General features: G+C 36.4%; 1 protein-coding gene across 5 annotated transcripts in view; it reads right to left on the reverse strand.

Moving 5' to 3' along the window:
- Positions 1 to 25,710, reverse strand: part of DMD (dystrophin) — a 999,626-nt gene that overhangs the window by 163,897 nt on the left and 810,019 nt on the right. For all 5 annotated transcript variants that reach the window (XM_082277447.1, XM_082277448.1, XM_082277450.1 and 2 more), the window contains 2 exons: positions 22,303 to 22,423; positions 21,367 to 21,635 (listed from right to left, as the gene is read on the reverse strand). In XM_082277447.1, coding sequence (XP_082133573.1) covers positions 21,367 to 21,635; positions 22,303 to 22,423 — 390 coding nt within the window. The remainder of the gene's footprint in view (positions 1 to 21,366; positions 21,636 to 22,302; positions 22,424 to 25,710) is intronic.

The following is a 25,710-nucleotide window of genomic DNA, read 5'->3' on the forward strand; positions in this document are numbered from 1 at the left end:
ACTAAAGGTAAACATAATTGAAAAATTGTTCCTCAAATGTCTTTTAAAACCAGACTTGACTTCCATCAATTATGTTAAATTACCCTGCAACATAAGGAGTTAGACTGACTTAAGTGGTACTTGTACAGTGAATGACCCTAATGATCAATCTTTAAAATACACCATCAGAAGGGGTGTGTATTTTGTAAAGGAGGTGCAGAGAACTGTGCAAATACCACAACGTGAGAGAACATGCATACATCAAGTTCATGACAACAGCTGACTTCCCCATTTCACCAGTTTTATACCACTGGAGTAGAACTGACATTACTGGAGAGAACTGATTTACAGGTTAGTGCTGAGCAAGGTCCGTAATACAAAGAAAAGGAAGACAGCTCACGTTTGGTTTTACCCCAGAGAATTATATATGTGCTTACCCTGAACTTTTCGGTTAGCAATTGAGTTCAGAGAACAAACAACATGCTGTTAAAGTAGACATTTGTTGTTGTAAAGTAAAGGCCTCAAAGGCCGAAGAAATATATACACCACTATCTGAGCACTTCACTTACAAATAGTTGTTTTACTGCTTTTTTTCTGTGATCTGCTATTTTCATGGCCCAAGGTGCCTGGTCATGACTCTGTGGCTTACACTTGGGATGATCAACTCAGTTCCTCCAGTGTTGCTTGGTTCCCAAGACGAGAGAACACCTCTCATCTAGCGTCACCAATGACCAATTTGCATGAAAATATAAATATACGTGTGTATATATTTAGATATCTTATAACATAAAATATATAACAAAGGAAATATATGTAATAAAAATTAAATACACACAATAAATATATATATAAAATAAAAACCACTGATAGAATAAATGCTGATCAATAGATGCAAGGATCAGTTCCCACATTACAATGCGCTTTAATGTAGTTCCTGTATTAAATTGAGCTAATTTTCTATTCTTTTTATGGGATTAGGATCAGGTTTCTGATTGAAAAACATCACTGCTTAAGAAAAGCACATGGGCCTTATCAGGCACTTGTTTTTAAACATTTATTAAAGTATCTTACTGGTTTCAGACCAATTATTTGCATCTGCATTGTGGACTTGAAAGTACTGGTCTCACTAGAATACCGACAGAGGTTATTAGGTAAATCACACAGCCACTATACCTAAATTAAGGTGAAATAGAAAACCCTTCATAATTAATCAGTATATTTTCTGTTTTTAAGTTATTTGATAGACCAGAAAGGCTACATAAGCAACCCATACCAAAAGAAATGAAATCACAGAAATAGATATGGAAGTAAAGAAGAAAACTCATCTTCTGCCTTCTCTTCAATCGATATCTTAATTAATTTTTTTGTGCTGCACGGATAATGATTTTTTCAGTGTGATACTAATTTTCCAATGCACAAAATACAACAACTTTTGCCTTTAAATTTGATATTCTTTATTCTATTATCACTAACTCTGAATTTTTGCTAGTGCTTTTATTAGTTGGACAAATCCAAACATGATGAACGCCAAGAACAAAAAAAGGAATGCTAGTCAATGAACAGCTATCTAATTAATGCCAGTAAGCTTGCAATTAAAAAACTTTAGACAGGAAAGAGAAAAATAACCACAGAAAGATTTGGAATATGACTTTGTCTTATTGAGAAGTCAACAACTGTAAACTGTCTTTAAGCAGCAGTTTGTCACAGACAACCAGTCCATCAGTCAGCATACATGATTCTAAAGCTAAGCATCTGTAGAAACAGAAATTTAGACTTTTTCCTGGAAATGTGTTGCAGAAATATTTATATTTTTAATAATCATTTTATATAATACAAGACTGATATTTTTTCCATATTTTTCCATCTGCATGAAGACAACCATACATATAATAGGTTTATGTTGAAAAAAATTAAAGAATTATATTGCTGGTAATTTAAAAACAAACATACATGGTGAGTAGTAGTGTATTACTACCATTAGGAGATGTACCCATTAAATTGCTTGGAGTGCAAATGAGTTCACAGTGTGAACAGTGATAGGACAACCTGCCCCAAATTATCTTCATTATAACTGTCCTTATGCAAGACAGAATTTCAATGGTTTGTGATACTGTAGGTGGTAGATTGGATTTTAAATGATCCATACAGTCTTGTTAGAAAATATTTCAAAATGCCTTGGAAAATGAGCAATGACTCTAGAAGACCCATACCACAGACACCCTAAGCAGACAAATACTAAAATACTAAAATACAGTGGCCATAATCAGTCAAATGAAGAGCCCTTCTTGCCCAGTCCCTTATGTGATAGTAGCCAATACAACTGCTTAAGGAAGAAAGTAAGGGAAAGCATTAGCTTCCCTGTCTCTTGTAAACTTCCAGCTCAGCAATTTGAGTCTCAGAGATTATGGAGCCAGAAGCCATATTTTTATGTCAAACAGATCTTGATGGAATCTTTTCCAAGAAATTACATATTTGATTTTTGGACTCATGTAGGCTTTTATGATCCAAAATATCCTATGGTAAGTTTTACATTTAGGTTAGAGTTTTTCAGCTTTTTAATCCTATTTCTGGAGACCCACTTGTGACCCTCCCTAATTCTTAGCTCATAGGAGACAGAGATCAACCATTCCTAGTGGACTTTGTGTTGTGTCACGATGTACAAGGCCTCCATCATGTTTTTTCCCTCTTTATGCTTAAGATGCAAAGACAGATATATTTGATTAAATGTGGATATCTATAAGCTATTTACATCTGAGCAAGTTGCCTTTATATTTACATGGTCCCTTTATACTCCATAGCTAATTGAAACCAGGAGTTGAACATAATGTGAGGTTTTACTATAGGATGGCAAGAATCACATTCTGAATTGCAAAACAGGAATGATCAGATTTTCATTGACTATACTGGGAGCCTAGGCAACTAACTCACATGCAGGCAGTTACCCGACACACGAGAAGTAAGACAAACCCCAGTCCAACACCATTTATTCTGTCCTTGGATACCTTGTATCTAGTCTGTTATAACTGTTTTTAGATTGGGGATCCCAAACACTTCCTACTATATATATGCTATAGATACAACAGGCACTTACACTACGGCACCATGATATTTTCTGCTTTTTCAGTAATTTTCAGTAATTCCTAGCATTTCATTTGGCTTTCTGAACAGTCCTGAGTATTGATGTGATGTTTTCAGAGGACTTCTGTTATGATTTCAAGACCTCTTGCATGAGTGCTAAAGCAATGTTTGAAAGCCCTAAAAAGATCACTACTGTACACAGAAATTTGGGGATAGCTTTTTCTACGTTTTTCTTGAGATTTACCAGCATTTCATTTTGTCTGCTATCCCTTTGCTGGCAGTCAGTACTGTGAAGGCTTTCCATAGCTGTTTGCAATCTGTCCTCACCTTAAGTACTTTTAATAGGTTTGTATCATCTACAGAATATCCTTTCCCAATTTCCCAGTCATAGGTCCACAAGCCTGACTACATGCACTATTTGAAAATTATCACCATGTGTGTCTCTCATCATTCCTCATTAAAGCCCCCTGATTTTAAATAAGAAAATGCTGTTTATAGATACAGCTATTTTACACTTCCATTTGAACACTTGACCAAACAGCCATCTGGTTCTGGTGATTTAACCAGATCTTAATCAAGACTATTTTTTCTTCATATTTTTGCTCCTAATAGGTTTCTTTATGATTTTTCTTTATCCACCCTATCTTTCCAGGTCTTTCTGAATTCATTTGGACAGTATGGATTGGTTCTCCAGATGCAATGTAGTGCCTCTGTACTGCCTTCACAAACTTTGTCTTTTTGATTCCTTTTCAGCAGGCTTCCTCATTTGTGTGCAGCTTTCTTTCTGAAAACTAAACACTGCTGTAGTGGATTTTTTGGGTTATTTTTGTCCCTGCAGAGATGCTGACCTTTAGTTCATAATGATCCCTATTATGATAGCAGTGTTTTGAACTTGCAGTGCTCAGAACCAAGCCAAATCTTTTCCCTACTGGTTATTCTCTTGGAGTTTCTTATGTATTTTCTATTTAGTTCTGGAGCTTCAATTCCAAAAGGATTTTAGGCTAGTGTCTGTAACTACAGATCAGCTTCTAACATATTTTAGAAGACGCAGGATAAGCCTCCCAAAATTATTTGCAAGTCCTTTTCTGTATATTTTCCATTAAATTTGTTTGTGTTTTGGGTATCCTATTCCAAGGTAGAAAAAGCCACCAGATAGCCCTCACCTCTTTCCAGAATACCAATTCTATTAATGAAAATTTGTCGATTAGGTTTTTTTCAGATGTCTTTTCTTCCACATTTCACATGCTATGTGTGTGGGTTTATCCTATCCTTTATTTAAGGAACCCTAACACAGACTGATTTCTGCTTTGAAAGGCTGCCCAATGTTCAGAAGAGAGAAAAAATTTAAAAATCGAGGTCTTTTTATTTAAAGATTCACCAAAGGGGGATGGTTTTAGACAATGCCATGAAAAGGATTGCTTTTTCTTTTAGGATTCATACATTGGTTCCATAAAATCTGAAAGAAAATTCACTAATCGTTCAAGTAGAAGAGTAAAAAAAAGAAAACAAGCTTATTTCAATATCAATATTACATATTTTATACTAATTGTACATACTTATAGATCATATATATTTATATATAGTTATATATAAACATACATATATAGAATATATAGTATATATTTATAAGGGATCTATAATCAACATTACATGCTTTTCTAGCTTAATGGAATTTTTGTAGCCAAATTCATAATAAAGTTCAGGAAGGAACACTGGCTCTACAATGCACATCTTCCATTTCTTTACCCCCTTCTCCCTTAACCACATGTACAACTGCTGGCTGACAAGTCAAACATAGAGCTCAGGAATCCAACCAAAATTGAATCAAGTGCCTGTAACTTCCCGCTCTGTTGTTAATGGAATAGTGTGACTAAAGCCCATTCAGACATTTGGAAAATACACCCTGAAGAGGAGGTGTATTCCCAGAACAGTACACATTCCTTATGCACAGAGAAACACTGAGATGCAGAAAGTTTTTTATTTATTGTCTGCTACTGAAAAATGCCAGTGGATCACTAAAATTGCTTTTTTATACTTACTGTCCTTATTCCTACTGATCCCAACACCTACCACTTATGTTTAGATGTAGTCCACAACAGTGCCTTGTCAGAACAAGTAGCAATTATGCAGCTGTATTAAAAGTATGAAATCATTGCTGCTTAGCATTCACCACACTGACAAAGGAAAATAACAGCAGGCACATACAAAGTCATACATCCTTATGTACACCTCAGTAGTACTGAGATTAAGTTTAGCTATATTTGTCTTAAAAATTGACAACACCTAATAATTATTTATTTGCAATTGGTATGCAATTGTTCAATCAGAAACTTAAAACAAGCTATTAAGCTTTTCAATTATGATTTAAAATACATTCAATATTTCTATTGGCTCCTGCTTACCTGAAACATTTCTGGTGTGAAAAATAGCTTGGGAGCAGATCCATTTTTTGTGTTATTTTGTTCTTCGTGTTCTTAACAGCACTTGGACTTGTAAATAGGTTTAGAAAATTGTACGTGAGACCACGTATGGACAATTATCGTGTGATATTTTTTCCCAGCTATATTGTCCTGAGTCACCCTGAACACACTGGTAAAAATCAAGGCTCATTAGTGTTTCCCACACTCATGGGTGGAGGGACCATGAATCTCACAGTGCATATACTGCAGTACCCTTCTCTTGTTGCAAACAGGAGTTAAAAGAGACTTTAGAGTTCATTTCACCAATGCATCAAATGATTTAAATGTTCAATGCCAGCTTCTGGAAATGAGTCTCTATTTGCTTATGGATGAAACTGGCACGATGCCTGTCTAAGATGTTAAAGGCAATTTGGCATAATCTCTAGCTTTTTTATTTCTCAAATTTTATGGACTGGCAATTATAGCAACACCAGCCTTTGATTTGAACACTGTGCTTATGCTTAGAGCACAACATTGGAAATTAAAATTGATCCTGAAGTTAGTTTCCCCTAGAGACAGTAAATGCAGTACCTCAGAAGAGAGCATCCTCTTTCACAAATGTTCATTTTTACAAGCCTAAACACGAGGAATTTAAAAACATTTTTCTTAGCTTTTTATAAAGGAAGGAAAAAAAACCCCAAAAAATTTGAAAATCATCTCTAGTTTCCCAGCAATGGTATTTACTATTTAGGCAGTTCATATCTAGACTTTATACAGGACTAATCACTGTAGCAACTATATTTAGGAATTAAATGTTTTGCACTTCTTAATAAACTTTTCAACACCATGCAAGCTTGGACATGTACAAAAACTGAAGGCAAGAACACAAATTTCTTACTGTTCTTCGTGTATAAATGCATAATGGTTTCTAAATAATTTTGTATGTCTACTGAAAATCGTTGCAAAGGCATGCACTAAAAAATGCTTTCATTCTCACAAAACTCTAAACTGTCATCACAGACTGGCTGAAGATGGAAGGCAACTCTTAAGGTCATCTAGCACAGCCCCTCTGCTCAGAGCAGGGCCAGTTGCTCAGGACCATGTCCAGTCAGGTTTAAAATGTCTCCAAGGATTGACACTCCACCACTTGTCTGGGCAATCTGTGCAAGTGTTCGAACAGCCACATGTGTCTCTTCTCATATTCAGGTGAAACTTTATGGGTTTTAATTTGTGCCCATTGTCTCTTCTGTCAGCAGACAGCACTAAGAAGAGTCCAGCTTTCTCTTCATTACATCTCATCAGGAATTTACACACATTGGTAAGATACGGAGCTGCCTTGGGTCTCAAGGCTGACCTGTCCCAGTTCTCTCAGCCTCTCCTCACAGGAAGGATGCTTCAGTCCTGTGACTGTATTTGTGGCCTGCACTGGCCCTATTCCAGTGAAGTCCATACCTCCCTCATACCTGGGTCCCCAAAACTGGACCCAGCCCTCCAGGTGTGACCAAGGCTGAGGAGAGAGGAAGGCTCACGTCCCTCAAATTGCTGGCAATGTTCTGCCTAATTCACTCCAGGGTGCTGTCAGCCTTCTTTGCCAAGAGGGTGTGTGTAAGATACTTAAAGATTATATTTTGTTCACATGCTGTTAATATCACTGAAGGACTTTGCTGCTGTAGCAAACCTTACAAAGAAGCAACTGCTCATCTGCAACCACCAAAGCCCACCCCATCCCAAATATGCCTTCTGGATTCCCGAAATTTGGAGTGTGAGTTAATCCACGTGACAGGAACTTGAGATAAGATAAAGGTGGTACTATTGCCCAGTTATCTCAGGTCTATCTAAGGAAAGCTAAATGAGGTGGGTGAGAAGGATGTTTCACAGCAAGAAGTCCATGGGAAGGCCAGCTCAGAAGCTGTGCTGGAAGCTGGCTGTGGCTGGGTCTGGTGGGGTGAGACCATAGACCACTGGCTCAAGACAGGAGGCCACTGACTCAAACACAGAAAAATAACAAGCAGGGGACTAATTAGCATTGGAAGCAAGGGAATAATTTAACCAACAGAATAAGAGAACTGTGTAGCCAATGAGCACTGATGCCTTTTTTTGCTAAAACATATAAATGATGAGAAGTTTTGAGTGACCTTGGAACCCCCACCACTAAGAAGTCCAGGGTGAAGAGGACCAGTGGGATACTGCTGGATCCATGGTGGTGACTATCATTCCACCTGATCTCTCTCCCTCTCTCTCTCTCTCTCTCTCCCCCTCTTTCTCACTCTCTTTCTCCCCTCCCTCTTCCCCCTCAATCCTTTTCTATTTCTTTCTACCTCTTCACCTCACATTTTACTGTTACATAAAATCCATACTATTGACTTTGGCATATGATCTTGTTTGCACCTTAATTCAGGCAGAGTCATCTCCCCAGTAATTGTAATAACTAGATTTTAACAGTGTGTTCCCATCAGCTGTTTGTCTACCAAGACCCCAAGGCTCTTCTCTGCAGAGTTGCTTTCTGGCCAGTTGATCTTGAATGTGTACTGTTACCTGGAGTTCTTCCTCCCAGGACACAGTGATGTCTTAGGTTTTGGCTTTTATATTTTTCAGATCCTGTACAGCCTAGTGTGTAACTCTGAAACTTCATATAGCCCATTAGCTCCCGTTCTCACATTTTGGTTAGACATAACAAACCCTCTCTGGACCTTAACTCAAGGACACCTTGTTGTCCCAGGCCCTTAAATATGTAAACTGAGCCTCTGGACAGGGGGAGCAAACTTGGGGTAATGACATAATTACTTGAAATTATAATTGGAGAATTAACCCTGATATGCAAATGTACCAAACTTATAAAAGTGTGAAAAACCCGTAACCCAGGGTCCATCTTGGGTGGAGCCCCTTGGAGGCTTTTGACTCCCATGGTGTACCTTTGAAGGCCCTTCAAATAAATACCTGCTTTTATTCTCTTAATCTTGTCTAGCCTCTCTTTTCAGGTAGCCACTTCAAGGCATCAACAGGACTTGGCATTTCTCCTTGTTGAACTTCGTGAGATCCCTCTCAGTGTAATTCTCCATGCTGTCAAGGTCTATATGAATGACAGCACAACCATCTGGTGTAATGGCTGCTCCTCCCACTTTTGTATCAAGTGGGAAATTACTGAAGGTGAGCTCTGTCCCAGGGACCAGTTCATTAAAGCAGATGTTAAATGATACTGACCCAGGATCAACCACTGTGATACCTCACATATGACTTGCCTTCAGTGCAACTTTCTAGTCCTTCATGTGCCTGGAAATGGTTTAAAAGATTAGCTATTCCATCACATTCCCAGGGATTTAGGTGATGCTGAATAACCTGTAAGTCCCTGTGTCCTTCCTCCTGTCCTACTTGAAGATGAGAGTGATGCTTATTCTCTTCCAGGATGGAAGAATTTCTCCCAGTTGCTGTGACTTTTGAGACAACTGATAGTAGCCTCTCAATAACATCTGCCAGCTCATTCTGCACTCATGGCTGTATCCCATTAGGACTCAGGTATGACCAGAATTATGAGCATGATCCATCCCCTTATATGTTCCACCATGCATATTTCTTACACTTAGTATGAAGCAGATTTCAAGAAAAGGCCAACTGTGCCTACAGAGAAAGTCTGTTTCCCTGGTCTGTGAGCAGCACTTATACAAGGCTGTGGCCTCATGCCAGCCTGACATTTTCTTGAAGAATTCCCTCATATAGAAGAGTCTCCCGCTAGCACTGGCTTATGTTAAACCTCAATTCTCATAACCAGTGAAAGAGACAGAAAAGAACATCTGGCAGCATGAAGAAAATATGAGATGACTTAGGGAGAAAAGTTCTCCTGTGTCAGATGAATTTCTGTTGTGGGAAGGTTTTATACAAGCAGCAGCTGCAGCTAAATCAGAGCAGGATCCATTTGCACAGTAAGGTGAGTGTTTGCCCTGTACCTGGGCCACAGCAGGTTCCCAGCACTGACAATTCTCTCAGCTCACCTCAGCTCACTTAGTGTCCAAGTGGAGAAGTATTCATGGGCCAGAGCATTATGCTCCATTTTATATTTAAAACCATACAAGGTTGAACTGTCCCAGGACAGTTTAACAGTCTCCATCTTTTTCATTCAAAATGAGTTAGTTTCTTCTTTGAGGGATTTAGTGTACTCTGATTCAAATTTCGTTGAAACCTGGGTTTTTCAGCCACTAGCTCAATATGCTACACTTAGCTTGCTTTTAAACTCACCCTGTACTTTTATTTGATTTTAGTGCTCCTGGGGACAGGCGGTGTTGAGACAAAATGGATTTCAGCTGATTTAATTTTCCATCCTATATATTTTTATAAACTCAGAAATGACCAAGCAAGAGTGCACTACAGTAGAATATAAATCCTCTTCTGGGATAAAAATAGTTCAAACAAAAAACATCAGGGGAGAAAGAAAATCAAATTCCCTTTAAGTACTCTCCCATTCTGAATTCTGTATTTCTGAATCAGTAAAACTTTACATTTTTCAAAAGTTTTTTCCTGCAATTTGGAAGACTAACTCAGTATTTCTTTAAAAACAAGGTTATTAAAATTTGAATAGAAGAAATGAAAAATGAACCAATGCCAGATATTAATTTTCTTTTTTTCTGAACTGTCAATGGAAAAAGCTATGAGTTGTAGCAATGTTATATCTAGCAGAAAATATTTATTTACTAGGATGTCCAATTTAATAAATAGAAGCACATTAATAAATAGATGCACTTATTGTGAAACACAGATCACTTGGTTACTACAAATTTTGATCTATTTATTTATTTTGAATCAACAAGTGATATACAGCTTTATGATTCCTGAACAAATACAACCTATGCTACTGCCTTGCCATTTATTTTGAAATTGTTTTCTTCTCCATGGAGGGGGAAAAGTAAATGAGCAAATTCAGCTTGTAATTCACTCTACAAGAACAACTCTACCCCATGTCATGGCAGAGCCCATGATGGCTGAAGTGTCATAAACAGCTCCACACCAATTTTTCCATATAATCAAACTCAGTTACTCAGTTACTTTGCAACCAAGAAGAGATGAAGTGCCTAGGAATTGTAAGTAACTTGAAAGATTTCAAGGTGTGATCTGAAAGTCTAACATCGACTGCACCAAGGACACAGGAAACATAAAGGAATTTTTGCAAAGAAAGTTTTCATTTAGTAGGGTTTCAGTCAGCATCATTAAAACCTAAAAAGCACTTGAAAAGCATAAATGCTTAGTTTGTATGAGTCAAATTGTTTTTAAACCATTAATAGCACATTATCTATTGCTATTAGTTAACTTGTAAACAATGTATATTGGATATACAAACAGAAAAGGTTGAATAATAACCCGTGCTCATTACCAAAAGATCTTTCAGGTTATAGTGACTCCTTGTCCTCAGAAAATAGTTGCTACAAAGCAAATCTCTATTGTGCTGTAAAACAGCATGGCATTTTAAAGGGAAATGCAATATTTCACTGACTGTCCTAGCTTTGGCCTGGACAGAGTTGGTTTTCTCACAGTAGTCATGAGAGAGACCAGGGAAGGGCTGGGCAGGGGTCGGGCTGGGGGTCGTGCGTGGGATGGAGCTGGGAGCCTCATGGGTGAGCCTAGGTTGTATTCTATACCATCCATGTCATTGCAGAGGGGTGGAAGTAGGCATTCTCACCTCTGTGAAGAAACACAGAGGCTGGGGTGTTGGCTGGGGTGGCAGAAAAAGGGCACTGTGGAGGATCTGGGGCCATTTTTGCCTTTTGTCTCGGTGGTCACGCAGGGCCTTGGCCAGTGAATATCCCTTTTTGCATGTAAATCACTCTCTCTTTTGTATACTTTTGTTATTAATATTGTTGCTCTTACTGTTAGTTAGTTTTTCTTATTTCAGTGCTGCTTTTCAAGGAAATTGTTCTTGATTCAGAATCTCTGTTTTTGTCTCTCTCTCATGGAGAGGAGAGTGAGGGGGAAGGGAGCACTTTGAGTGCGGTTTATTTTCCAGTTGGGTTTTAAAACCAGCTCACTGACAAAAAAAGAAAGCAGTTTAAACCAGAAAGATTACAACAGCTGTATCATAACATTACAAAACACTTCAAGCTTCCAGATATCAGCAGGCAGATCCTGTAACTCAGGAGGAAAAATATGGATCCATACAAAAGCTTAGCATAGACATTACTAAAACACAGATAGTTTTCTGACACTTAATCAACATTAAACTATTCAGACAAGAAGCTTCAGAAAATCCTCATTTTTTCTAACAAAAAGCATATAAAGGTCTTTATTTTGATTTAAAAAGAAATCCTTCCTTTCTCCTTTCATGTCTTTAAATTTACCCTGTAAGTATTTAATAATGTTTAGCCTCATAGAGTTGATAATTACTACCTCTAGTAAGGGGGACAAAGTTCTTCATAGAGCTTAAGGACAAAAGAAGTTGTTACAGTCCACTCAGTCTCTAATATTCAGAAGAATGCAGGTCAGATGGACTGTTCAATGGCTTTGTTGAAAGCTCTGTGTTCCAAGTCTTGAATTAATATTGAAATTCACATCTTCACCTTTTCACCACCACTGTGCAACGTGTGTGGAGTAGGCATGGGTGAAACCACGAGTCAACACAGTCACAGAACCATAGAATGGCTTGGGTCAGAAGAGACCTTTAAGATCATCTAGTTCCAAGCCTTCTGTCATGGACTGGGAACCTTCCACTAGACCAGGTTGCTCAGAGCTCCACCCAACCTGGCCTTGAACATTTCCAGTGATGGGGCATCCTCAACTTATCCAGGCAAACTGTTCCAGTGTCTCACCACCTTCACAGTAAAGAATTTCCTCATAATATCTAATCTAAGCCTACTCTCTTTAAGTGTGAAGCCGTTATCCCTTGGCCCGTCACTACCTGCTCTTCTAAATAGTCTCCATCTTTCCTGTAGGTTCCCTTCAGGTACTGGAAGGCCACAATTAGGTCACCCTGAAGCCTATTTTCCAGGCCTATTTCCCAAGTCTCTCAGCCTTTCCTCTGTGCTAAGGGTGGTGATTAGAGAGGTGTTCTATCCCTGTATTCATCTTGGTGGCCCCTGGACTTGCTTCAACAGGTCCCTGTTCTTCCTGTGGACCTCAGAGCTGGACACAGCACTGAGGGTGGGGTATCATGAGAACAGAGCAGAGGGGGCAAATCCCCTCTCTCACCTGCTGCCCATGGTGCTTTGGATGCAGCCCAAGACATGTTTGGTTTTATGGGCTGTGAGTGCCCATGGCCAGCACATGTCCAGCCTCTCACCCACCAACTACCCCAAATCCTTCTCAGCAGGGCTGATCTCGGTCTGTTCATCCCCAGCCTGGATAGATACCAGCAGTTGCCCCACCCCAGGTACAGCACCTTGCACTTGTTAAACCACATGAGGTTCCCATGGGCCTACTTGAGGTGTAAATTCCTAGATTTCTTACATCTAATAAGAACATCTTTCAACAGTGGGAAACAGAAGGAATTCAGTTCTCATAGTAGATTTTAGCAACCACAAGTGACAATGATTTACTTTTTAAGCTAATGTAGGAAGAAAGAATATTAAAATGAAATGCTGAAAAGGAGACAGTTAAATAAAACTTAAAAAATTAAACATGTCTCAGGTTTCTATAACAGCACCAGACACAGGCTGGAAAACTATGAGCAGTGCCCACCTTCCCAGGCATTCAGGCTGAATTCTTCTGGGTGGCTGCCCTGACATGTCTTGAGGAGGAGAAGGCCGTGGCTCTGGGAATGGGCAACAGTGTCTCCTGCCATGACCGATGAAAACGGTCATTCTTAATCCAATGAACAGTTGAACTGAACTAAAACAAAACAGTTTTCAGGTAAAATATAAAGAGAATACAAATAATTTGAGTGGCATTGCTGTTTGGACAAATTAGTTTCACTGATTCAATTGACCGATTTGTAAACTGGGGATAATACTTCTATTGCGGTCTCAGAAAGAAGCTGAGAAGATTAACTCATACTATCTGGAACATAAGAAGCAGTATAAAAGTGCTAAGTAGCAATTACAAAGTTTTATTATGGGTTAACCTTGGCCAAAAAAATGAAATAAAACTCTACTAGGCTTTAAATTTATAAAGATGAAAATGAGAAATGTGTAACTCATTGGGTCCCTGATAAACATTCCAGGCAATCTAACATTCATTGCACTCCCTACATCAAACAGTCCCTAGATAATTACTGTGTACCAGCACAGGAGCTTGATAAATTGATTTTACTTTGCTCATTGATTTGCCCATGTCATAGAAACAATATCATTACAGAATCTGCACACTTGATAGTTCCCAGGAATTCATTTTGTCAATGTTTTAAGAAAAGATTTCATTAGAAACAGAATACTGACAGACTTTTCTTCATGGAAAAAAAAAAATTGCCTCATCACAGAGACAAACAACATAAAAATTAATTTCTAGTATCCTTCCCTTTTCCCTTCTCTCATGTCTCAATGAATGTCCATGTCTCTGGTTATATACTAATTTCTGGTACATCTTTTTTCTTTACGTAGGAATGTTTCAATAGCAGACTATATATAGCAGATCAGAGTTACGTTCTAAATACTCCTTAGATATAATTTTGCTCCCTTTAGCCACACAGCTCCCTGTGCCACACTCACTTAGGAAAGCCTGAATAAAATGGTCCCATATTAAGAAGAGATGTGTTACTCACATTGTACTTTTTTCCCCCTTGGCTAAATATTTACATTTCCAGGTCGTAAGAAAAAGATGGCTTTTGAATAGAACCAAATCAGTTCAAGAGCATCTTTGATTTAATGTCATGTCTTGGAATGTTAATACTTCATCATCAGACTAATATCTATGAGTGCTGCATTTGTATGGCAAACTTAAAACAAAAAGCCATGCTAAATGTCAGAGTCCCTGCCACTTAGGTACTTAAAAATTAATGTTTAATTCTCCTTCTAAAAGCTCAAGTCTCATTCTCTCCTCTGATAAACTGATAAAGAGAAATCTCTTAAAAATGTTCTGGTCTGACCTTAGTTCTGAACTTCAGAGGCATAAAACGACAGACAAGTCTTTATACATGTATTAGTCAGTTCTCTCAGCAGGCTATCAGAAACCAAGATCAGAGATTGCCAATACTTAAAAAGTCAAATTCTGCCTGCAGATGTGCATGTTGAACTCCCACTGAAATCAGCAGGGTGAGTTCATACAAGGAAAAATTTGGGTCTAAATGAAATGTGTTGATCTAATAATAGCATCTTCAACCCATCTGCTGGGTTGGATGTAGAAAAGATTTTCACCTTTACTGGTCACCTATTTTTTTCTTTAGAGCTCAAGAATTTTCCTGCACTTGTCGTCAGGGAAAAGTTTTCAGTATTCTTTAGCCCAAAAGTACTTAATCAAAGAGAAAATAGTTAATGTGCTCTATTAATGACTGTGTTAATACAGTTAACACAAATCTGATAGAAATTGGGTTAAATTTGTACAGCTCTTTTCCAGGTGTTTGTTTTTTTGAAAAATGGTCTACAAGAAGCTGCTTCTCACATTAGTTGTTCTGATTCCTCAGGAAGTTAATTAAAGAATACTCATTTTTATTTCTTCTTTGTAAGCAGAGCAATGTTATTTTTTCTGTATCACAAATATGCTACTGTTTCCCAATAAGTAGTATGGTGAAGAGCAGTCTTAACTTTAAAAGACCAAGATTTTACTTTGCCTGCTCATCATCATTCTTACTATTCCTATGTACAAAAAGATTTTGTATTCTTCCTTAAAATAGGTGGCTTGATATACACAAAAAACCTATGTAATCTAGTCTCTGTACAAAACTGTAGATACAGTGGTAGCATCATGAGATAAGAAATGTACAACTTATTGCAAAAGAAGTCAGCAGAAGGAATGATTGGTTGCTTCAGGTATTTAAAATGGACTTAGATATAGGCTATTGCCAGAGTTATTGCCATAACGAACTCTCCAATTTTATCTGACTGATTATATAGAAACAACATAAGGCAGATTATACTTTTAAGTTAAATTTGTATCATTAAATACATGATTACTACATACTAAATAACCACTTGTGAATATATTCGTTTTTGTGTGAGAAAATAAATTCGTTCATAAGCTGTTAAAGTGAGATTGAGAGACTACAGGACACAACTGAGTAACCTTCATCTCCTAAAAGCTAAGAAGCATAACAGAGCTAAAATCAGGTGGTACAGCTACATGATAAAAACAGTTCATGGTTTTTAACTCAATTTCGTATTTAAGAAAAACCTGAGCAAATTAAACTTGCCCTCAACAGTGACAACCAAACAACCCTACTAAATTCTCTCTTGTATAAAAATGCATTTAAAAAAGGTAAAACCAACATACCAGGCTGTCACCAATTTGGTAACGTGGTTAGTTGAAGTATCTTTGATGTATAACAACATCTTGAAAGCTGACTCATTAACGAATCGAACAAACTTTAATTATTTCTTTCATTACAGCAAGCTCCACAAATTTTTAAATTCATAGGAATATTATATATCGCAAGGACATCTGTAGGATGTCAAAGTGTTCCAGTGAATTTCAGTACGGTTTTGGTTTATTTTAAAATAGTTTATTATGCTCTTATGTACTCTAATATTGTTCTAGTTTATATTAGAAGTAAAACAGTTGATGAAGAGCTGATGTTTTGTAAATTCTGATTTTATTGACCATATTTATATTTAAAACATAAAGGTCCTCTAGTATGTCATTAGATCATCTCCTCCTTTTATAGCATCTTACTTAGAACAATCTCTAAATTACGAATATTTTACAAATACAAAATCTGTTTAGAAAGATCACCCCTAATTCTCTTAGGAACTAATTTCTGAGTTTTGGAAAGCTGAAAAATTTATTAGTAGGAAATGGTTATTCTGTATATAACAGTTTTAAAAGTCCCAGAATCCCACACAGAACTTATTAGGAGACTTACTAAAGGAAATAGAACATCTTAACCCAGATTGATTATAGCCCTTGGTGGTAACAGCTGGCTGCAAATTAAACTGAAAAAATGTATATGCATTTTGAAGTAGTTTAAGAGCATATCATAAATAACTATTGTATAATTCTATCACAGAACGACTTATGTATGAAATGGTAAGATTGAGAGCCATTTGTAACAGTAATTACTTTAGTAATAGTATGAAGAAAACATTAACACTTCCATCTCCTACACTGCAGGCAAGTAGTTTCCTATTCAGCTATGAACCAATGGATGCTGTCACCTTCTAATTGTACAAACAATTTGAAAACACCTAATCAAATCATAGTTCATAGTCTAAAATTCTGCATATAAAATACTTTAGCATTTTTGTGGTTTTTAAAACTAAGAATAATAAGGAGTGTAGCTATAGTAGAAAGTCTATCAGTAAAGAAAGAAAATGTAAAAATATCTCAGAAGCTGCTATATGTGTAATGTCATTTCACTTTACAGACTGGACAGCATGACCTCTGCTAACTTAATTTGGTGCATAGCATAATTTTATGTTAGCAAAAAATTAACAAGAGAATAGGAGTCACATTGCAATCTGACCTCTATTTGGCTTAACAAGGGTCTGGCACTGCTACTGATATCTAGTTGACTGGAAATTCTGGTTATTCAATATATCTTCCAGGTAATTATTTCTTCAATAGATTCTATTGATCTATTTAAAACTGATCTCCAGTACATATCTCCATTGCTAGGAGGGGATGAATGGGGACTATTGGCTTGCTTCTAGGTGTCATTCATTAATTTCCTGGTATGTGACCCCTAATAGTTCCATATAAAAATCATTCTTCTTTTTGGGGAGGATAGAAAATTATCACCTACCCAAGAATTTCAAATAATTTTGGCTTAAGAACATAAACTAGAAATTCAACAACTCACTTTGCTGTCAGAATTGCCATAGTAGGCAGCTGTCAGTTCCCTCATAACAGCACTGTCAGAGTTCACTTTGCTGAAATACCTCTTTCAGCACAGCACTAGCTGAACAGTACCCCAATGAACTACAGGAGAATATATAAGGCTTTTAAAATTTATTATTATTATTATTCTTTAAATGAACTTCCTACTCTCGTTCAGTGACCTGAAATTGAAATTGTTGATTTAGTATTAAAATGCTTTTAATAATACAGAATTTTAACCTTTGCAAATCTATTTGTTTTCTTTCTATGGCTGGATATGAACACAACTGAAATTCAGCTGATTATTTTAATAGGTTGTCTTACTTTTGTCTCATTTTGAGGAAAGATGACTAGGGACAAAAGGATTGTCCCCAGTCCCTGCACACAGAAAGTAATTTTGGAGTAGATGATGAGCAGATCAGTGATCAGTTAATTTCTGATTTATGAATAACTGCAAATGCTATTTGGTTCACAAATAAATAAATTTCAGGCTGATATTTTCCAGTGAATATTTGTCAGTGACATACAATTGGCTACAACTGTCAAGCTGAAGAGTCTGAAATAAACAGCATATAATTCAACTAGAAATTGTTTTAAAATTGTTAATAGACTTTGACAAAAGTATTTAAAAGGATGCTTTCAGCCTTTGTGAATACTCTTGTTGCACTAAATACAGAAAGTCCATAATCTATATGCAAAGTTCATGTAACAGCTTTACTCATAACTGTAAAAGTGAATCTGCAAGAACAACCAGCAGTTCTTAAGAAGCAAGACTAAGACTTTCATGGAAATTCCTTACAGAAAAATACAAGATTTATGTCACTAAATTCTGTTCTGCTTTTCACAGTTATCAATCATTATACTGAGTCAAGGTGCCCTCTTTTTGAGACAATGAAGGAGAACTAATTATCCTACAGCAGACTGGAGTTAATTGAAAAAAAGTCTACATGATTCTACATGAATAGCTTTTTATTTGGAATGTGTTCTAGAGATATGCACTTCTATTTTGGACTAAAGAAACCACAGACACTACTGCCTGCTCTTCATTATCTTTGTTGTTGGGTTTTTTGTTTGTTTTGGGTTTGGTTTTCTTTGTTTGTTCTGTTTGTTTTACAGCGGCTGCAAAAACCCAAAAATTAGAATGTAATTATACACCTCATGGAGGCTAGAGGCTCTGCTGTTCCCTTACAGTCCTGTGTATGACAGAAAACTGAAGCAGTTATATGCTGCTAGTGGTATGTTAAAATATCACTGGCAGAAAAAGGGCTTTTCATTGTGCTCTCCTGAGTATGTTGGGAGTAGCTGAACTACCTGTAGCTAAAGATAAACCACACCATTAAAACTGGCTTCTCAGTCACAAAACTCTGTGCACACCACCTCAAAACAGTGCTTTTAATTTAAGAAACCTAATTTTCCAGAGCGTAAAAGTATAAAAAATCAGAAACTTCCTATGGGTACTAATTTCTATTAGTGTTTCTCAGCAGATGTCTACAGAGAGACAACAAAGCAGTGAGGAGGCATCAGCATAAGATGTAATGACTGTTGCATGCTGCTAGCATAACCATTATCAAGGTTTTGGATGGTATAGAGCAAAGAAGAATCTTTGGGGAAGAAAGAGAGACAAAATGGTTCTACCATCAATTTCTGGAATGAGTCTTTGAATAAGACACCAAATGGATGAGGAAGGCATGATTGCATATCAACTGCATAGCAGCAAAAGCTTAATATAAAATCTGAGGGGCGATATCATGAGACCCTAAGTGTTCCTGGCATGCTGATGAAAAGAACATTTTGTTAGTGATTGAAAGGAGAAAGCATCATTGAATTTGCTGCAGAAAGGAGTAGAAATCATAGGCCATGTCTAAAATATGACCTGAGCTACAATCAAACTGATCAGGCAATGGATATTAGGGGACAAATAATAAATTCATCTGGGCTTGAACTGAATTTAAGACAGTTAAATGATGGTTTGGATTTTACTGGACAGAAAGATATGCTTGGAAGGGAGACAGAAAGAATGTGTGTTATTAAGAAAGTAAGTTACATTTCAGTCTAGGGATAAGATCACCCATATGAGAGAAGAAAAAAGGGAGAATAACAGATGACAGCAGAGAAGTCTGAAGAATACTTTGGTTATAGATCGCCTCTAGTCTAGGTTGCATCCTTTGGAGCAAATGGGTGAAACTATCTCTTATCCTCAGAATCAAAGTTGAACATCAATTTGTACATTAATACAGATGAAGCATCTGTAGTAGTAATAATAATAATAACAATAATAATAGTACATTAATACTGACCAAGGATCCACTATTCAGTGTGAGTTCAAAGTTATACCATGACCTTAGCAGCTCCAGCAACTGTAACTAAAGAGAACAGTGACAAATGGAACTACACTAAACACATTCACTGGAAGTTATTCATCAGGTTAGGTTTGGGAAAGCTATTGTGATGCAAATTAAGAGAAGGATTTGCAAGAAATGCAATCACATATGATCAATGTTTTGAAGATCTGCTCAGAAGGTGCTTGGATTTCTCAGATGTATAGAGAGAAATTAGGTACTTTTCCTCATTCTGTAATATCAGTCATTGTGATACTCATCATAAAAACCAGATTAGACACATATAATGTATCAACTGGATAATGTTTAGCTGATCATATAATTTATAAAGAAAAAACCTTATTGTTTACTAACAACTTTTAACTGAAGGCTACATAACTTCAACAAATTCAGCTTTTAGCTGAAATATTTGCAAAGGAAAAATACTTTAACTCAAGTGAATAAATTATTAACTCATTAATTATGTTATCTAGAATGTATTTATTTACTTTTTAAACCATCACAGGACTCAGAACCATAATTATGAAGTAAACACTCCTGCTCATAGCTTTAGAATTAAGCGATTTTCTTTGTTTTCCAGTAATATCAGAGATTCAGTATTTCTGTTCAGGATACCTTCTTCAAAATTTAAAAAAACCCAAAACAAACAATGGTTGCAATAGCACTTTCTGAGAATTTATAAATAGGTTTCTTCTGTTCTTTTATGAATTCAAATGAAGATAAGTTTTGCAGCTAGCTGTTCATCAGCTACTAACTGTTTCATTTGTTCTTGTACAGTCCCTGCACAGGACACTCATTAAACTTTCTGTGTGATTACAACTCGAAGACTTTCATTTTAATAAACTACATTTGATTTCTAGAGGGCTTTTTTTCTTGCCATTAGTCATTCTATTTCCTCTTTCTTAGATCCTAATGTTCAACCAGAGAAAATAACAGTTAGCTCAGGTCTCTTTCAAAATGACTGATGATTCCCATTTATGTGACTGGAACAAACACACTTTGTTCTTATCAAAATGGCAACTGCCTCTATTGTGCTCTAGCTGAAGGAATCCTGTATTATTTATCAAGTCTGTCCATGGCAGTCATGCTGAAAGAGGACAAGTCTGCCCAAGTTTCTCAATAAGCAATGATTTTATGAAACAACACTTAAAAGCAGAAAAACATTAAATTATAGAAAATAATGACAATTTTCCAGGGTTGCTGCTTTTTAGACTATCTTTAGTTATGAAGCCAATTTATTAAAAAAAACATAGAGAATACCACCATCATGAAAAACCATATATTTTAAATTAAGTTCTACTCTACAATTACAGAGACAATTGTGTATTCATCATACTTAAAAAAATATAATAAAGAAAAATTAATTGTATAGACTTTTATAATATATTCTCCTATCTAATTTATCTTGTTTTCTTTAAGTGACAATTTTGCCTCTCCTGAGTTAACAGTGAGCATGCTGAGGATTTTTACACATTTCTGTAGTGCTTTTTACCCATGTCAGCAATATACATTCTCAATGAGGATCCCATTGCATTTCAATTTCTGAAATTATAAAACTCTATATATGTACTTTTAATATAAGTGACTATGATACAAAGATATAAATTTCTCACTCTAAAAGATAATTACTGATATGGGGATTTATACAATGAACAATTTTATACTCAGAAATACTGATATATGACACATACCTTGACTTTTTCCAAGTGGTCCTGCAGAGAGTCAATTAGCAGATCCCCCACTGGCTGCCAGGACCCCTTGAATGCCTCAGCCTGGCGTAGCTTCAGGTCCAGTTCATCCATTGCCTCTTGAAGGCCCTGCAGTCTTTCAAGAGCATCGTCGATCTTCTTTTGCCGATCAGCAGACTGAAGATTCAGCTTATCCCACTCAGTTCTGACCTCATCTGCCTGCCTTTGCAGAAGTTTAGTGACACTATGGGCTCTTTCCTCAGGTGACAGATCTAAATGTGAAAGTGAAGAGGCTTTTAAGACATATTCTGTCTTAGAACTAAAACAGTTGCCATCTGGATAAGTTCAAGTCTTGGTAAGAAACTCTTCATAACCAAAGGCAAGCGTGAAATTTGTTTTATTAATGTATTCTCATTTGAAAATCTCTTACAAAACTTAAATCCTGCCACCACAAAAGTCAGCAAAATATGCATTTAAGTACATAAAGGCATTTTGAAACATGCAAGGTGTAGCTAGAAGTTTATCAGCTGTTTCAGCACAATATTTCAGCACATAGATAAATATTAATCACTGGCAAGCTTTTGCTGCAATTAGGTGGATTTGGGATCTCCTGTAGTACTGAGGCTACAAGGTGAATTTTAGCTTAAATTGCAGCTTTGAGACCTCAAATGAGGCTATAATTATAGACAGGTCCTGAAGGTTTAAAGGCAGTTTCAAAATCTGCTTATAAATATGCATGTCTATTTAGTACCACAGTGTTCAGAAGTATTGCTAAGGCTTGCTTTCATCTATATTTTTAGCTTAGTTTCTGAATACTGGCATTCAGCTTGAAGTGTAAAAGGAACGCTTTCAGACCGGCTGGCAGGATTTATTTAATCATTGCTGATCATCACTGATCTTTCCAGCAACGTGTTATTACCCTGTTCTTGCTTCAATTACCTCTGGGCTCTGGGCAGACCTTCTCCACTGCCTCCACAGGCTGCTCGGCCAGGAAGATTCGCACAGTCTCAAGGGCACTCCTGATAACAGGTTCTTTTGTTTTTAGCTCCCTCTTGAAAGTCTAAGAAACAAAATTATTGTAAGTGGATCTATAAAGAAATACCAAGTCAGAATACCAATGTCAGAACAGAATTTCCAGCAACAGCTTCCACATGTGTATGACAAGAAGGAACAAAACACACACACAAAAACTTAAAAGAATCAGCTTTTGCTTAACCTGAAATCACATTGTATTCAAAAGAGCAAATGCATTCAATGTATTCATTGTATTCACATTGTATTCACATTGTATTCAAAAGAGCATACAGCATTTTGCTTTCTTCAGCAACAGCTCCTTTTACTACCTCTCTACACCCTGCTTTTAAATGACCATCAGTAAGTTCCTCAAGATTAGTATTAGATACTTGGTAGGTTACTGAAAGTATGCATATCTCAGTATTTGTTTATTAATGATCTATTTTTGTTAATGAGAATATAAGATTCTATCAATCTGATTCCAAATGGACACCACACAAAATGCAGATAAAACCCAGCTTGTGGGTCGCTTGTTGCATGAACTTATCTAACTGATTCTTACCACTCTTTTATTTCAATGTTTTCTTCTGTATTTATGAAACATTGTTGAATACATACTGTTTCAAGCAGCACAGAGGTAAAATATGCAGGTAATTTAAGAGTACAGTGTAACACAAACCACAATACTGCAGAAAGGAGACCCATATGCCATGTGTAGAAAAGAGATATTTTGCTGCAGGGATTAGAAAATTCTCTTTACAACACTGGCATTATATAAGCTTCTAACATAATAAATTCAACAATTTAGTTAAATTAATTATTAAACAAAATTTGTATTTCTATGTGAACTAATGAAGGATTATAAATTCAATATTAAAAAGTTCATTATACTTTAAATTGTATTTGATATGTGACTCTCTGTGCAGGAAATACCTACCAGAACTAATAATGGGGACATGTATAGTTTATAATATGAACACTCACAGGTTTCTTAACACATTTCAGGAAAGTAAACTTAAGGAAATAACTACATTATTCTACTACAGATATTTAAATACACTTTTTATTAAATGGTCAAGAACTGACCATAAAGTTTGTAGCTGTGCTTGGGAAAACCCTTTAGCAAAGTCTGCTTTGTTGAAGGAAATAACAAAGGAAAAAATCTTCATTTTGTGTCGAACACAATAATGGGACTGGAACATTTTCACAGAGTCTATCTGCTTTCATAAGGGAATCTGTCATTTGATTAATACCTGAGATAAATGTTTTAAACAATCATGTTCACCTTTAAAAGACAATATCAACTTTTACAAATAAAGAAGTGTATATTAACAAGTACACTACCACTGGACATTGTTTTGCATAAAAAACTGAGTGGAGCTACTACAGGGCTGAATGAAAAATGTCCAACTCAGGCATTTTTAGGTTTATAATTCTTATAATTTGTACTTGACTCTTGCATGAAGTGCGATAGAAAGAGGAAATATAATAAGCCTTTTTCATGCCTCCAGATGAGGAAAATCTATTCCTTTAATTAGCCTTTGTGTGCATCTCACATCATGTCCCACTAGAATGGTCTGGCAGGTCTGCAGGTCAAGTAAGCCAGCAGGAAGCATAACTTAAAATCCAGCACGGTAATTTCCATGGACTGTGTGCTGCGCTCTCTGCTGATAGTGTTAAAAGTAACATCAACAGTCAAACTCACTTAAACCAGTGTTTTTAAAAACTAAATGGTATAACAGCTTAAAGATATAATATGCTTTAGAAATGTCTCCAAAGATTTTTCAGAAATGTCTTTGCCCCAAACCAGTCAAAAAGGAAGCACTTGCACAAGGGTCTGTTCTGCAAACACACACCAACAGCAGGAAGGAGTCACAGATATTCCAAGGGAACACAGAAATACACTGATGTAGAGAATAGTTAAAAGCCAGAAACCCCTCTGAACTATGCATTTGGGAATGAGTAGTCCTGCTGTAAGGAGTGCTGCTGCTGTAGACAGGTCACCCTGGCTATGTACATGTGCACACCAGGAGAAGGACAAATAATACGCTCTTTCTTTTCATATGCTCTTTTCAGCCTGTACTGTTTTTGCAGAAAACTAAAGCAATCAAATACACTGAGTGGCATTATCTTTCCAGAAGAGGTTTAAAGCCACATTCCTCCTGTACCTCTTGTGCAACAGAAGGAGAACATATGTGCACTGCATCCCATTAAGCCTGTGAGCAGGAATCATTGTATCTTCCTCAAAACAATAGAGAAACGCTAATAGAATCTTCTGATTTTGCATATCTTGTATTTTGTCACAAATAGAAAAAGTGTCTTTCTTTGTTAATAAAGGAAAACCGAGCCAATGTGTTAAACTTTTTTTCCCCCCAACTTTTCCTCTCTGAATGTTGGAGCTGGTGGAGGCAATTTATAGTCTGTAAATCCTGAGTTATAGAATCGTACACAGTATGGTGTTGAGATCTATTTACAGTTCTCATCCCTTCCCTAATTTTGATCAGCAGATTTCTACTGAGTTAAAATACGTTTCAATTAAAGAAATTTGAAAAGGAGAGGATGAAAAAAACATGAGGCTGAAGCAGTAGCACAGTACAGCATTAAAAATAATGAATGTTCATTTCATACTAACCCATTCCAAAAAGAAATTCTTACTGTATGAAGATAAAGCAGCTTTTCTAAATTAAAGTTTTGTTGTGAGATATGTACACACTACCAGTAAAAATCATAAGTAGCAATAAAAGACATTTTCTCTTCTTTTGGAGGGAAAAAAAAAGAAATTTATCTGTCTAGAGCCCTGACAAATACATCTTTATCATAACTAGACCATCACTGAAAGCAGAATTAGCCTAAATGAATTTCTAATGTACAGCTAATGATTGCAGGCTAATTTCATTGAATTCCTTAACTTCTTCCACACTTTGTGGTGACTGTAGAGGAAATCGAATACGCATAATGTATGACCTGACAAAAAAGTAAGTAAACTACTTTATTTAAGCATGTCTATTTGTCATCAACACTACAGCAGTAATGGCATTCTGTCCACCATTTTAATAATGCATATATTGATCAGCTTATCTCAGACCTCCACTACCACCTCATGAGTGTCCTTAAATCTCTTTAAATGAAGAAACAACAATTGTTTAAATTGAAAAATGAAAATATAATGAGAAAAGAGTAGCATTAGTAAAAGTAACATTCATCTCTGTTTAAAAACTAGGAATTTTTGCTTTCAGTGTGTTTTAAATCGAAAGAGTACAAGTAGATTAATTCAACGTGTTTGCCAAACTGAATGCTTTTCAAAAAATGGTGTTCGTCCCAATTGTTAAAAGT

The sequence above is a fragment of the Coloeus monedula genome (assembly GCF_965178545.1).
Source record: "Coloeus monedula genome assembly, chromosome: 3".
NCBI lineage: Eukaryota > Metazoa > Chordata > Aves > Passeriformes > Corvidae > Coloeus > Coloeus monedula.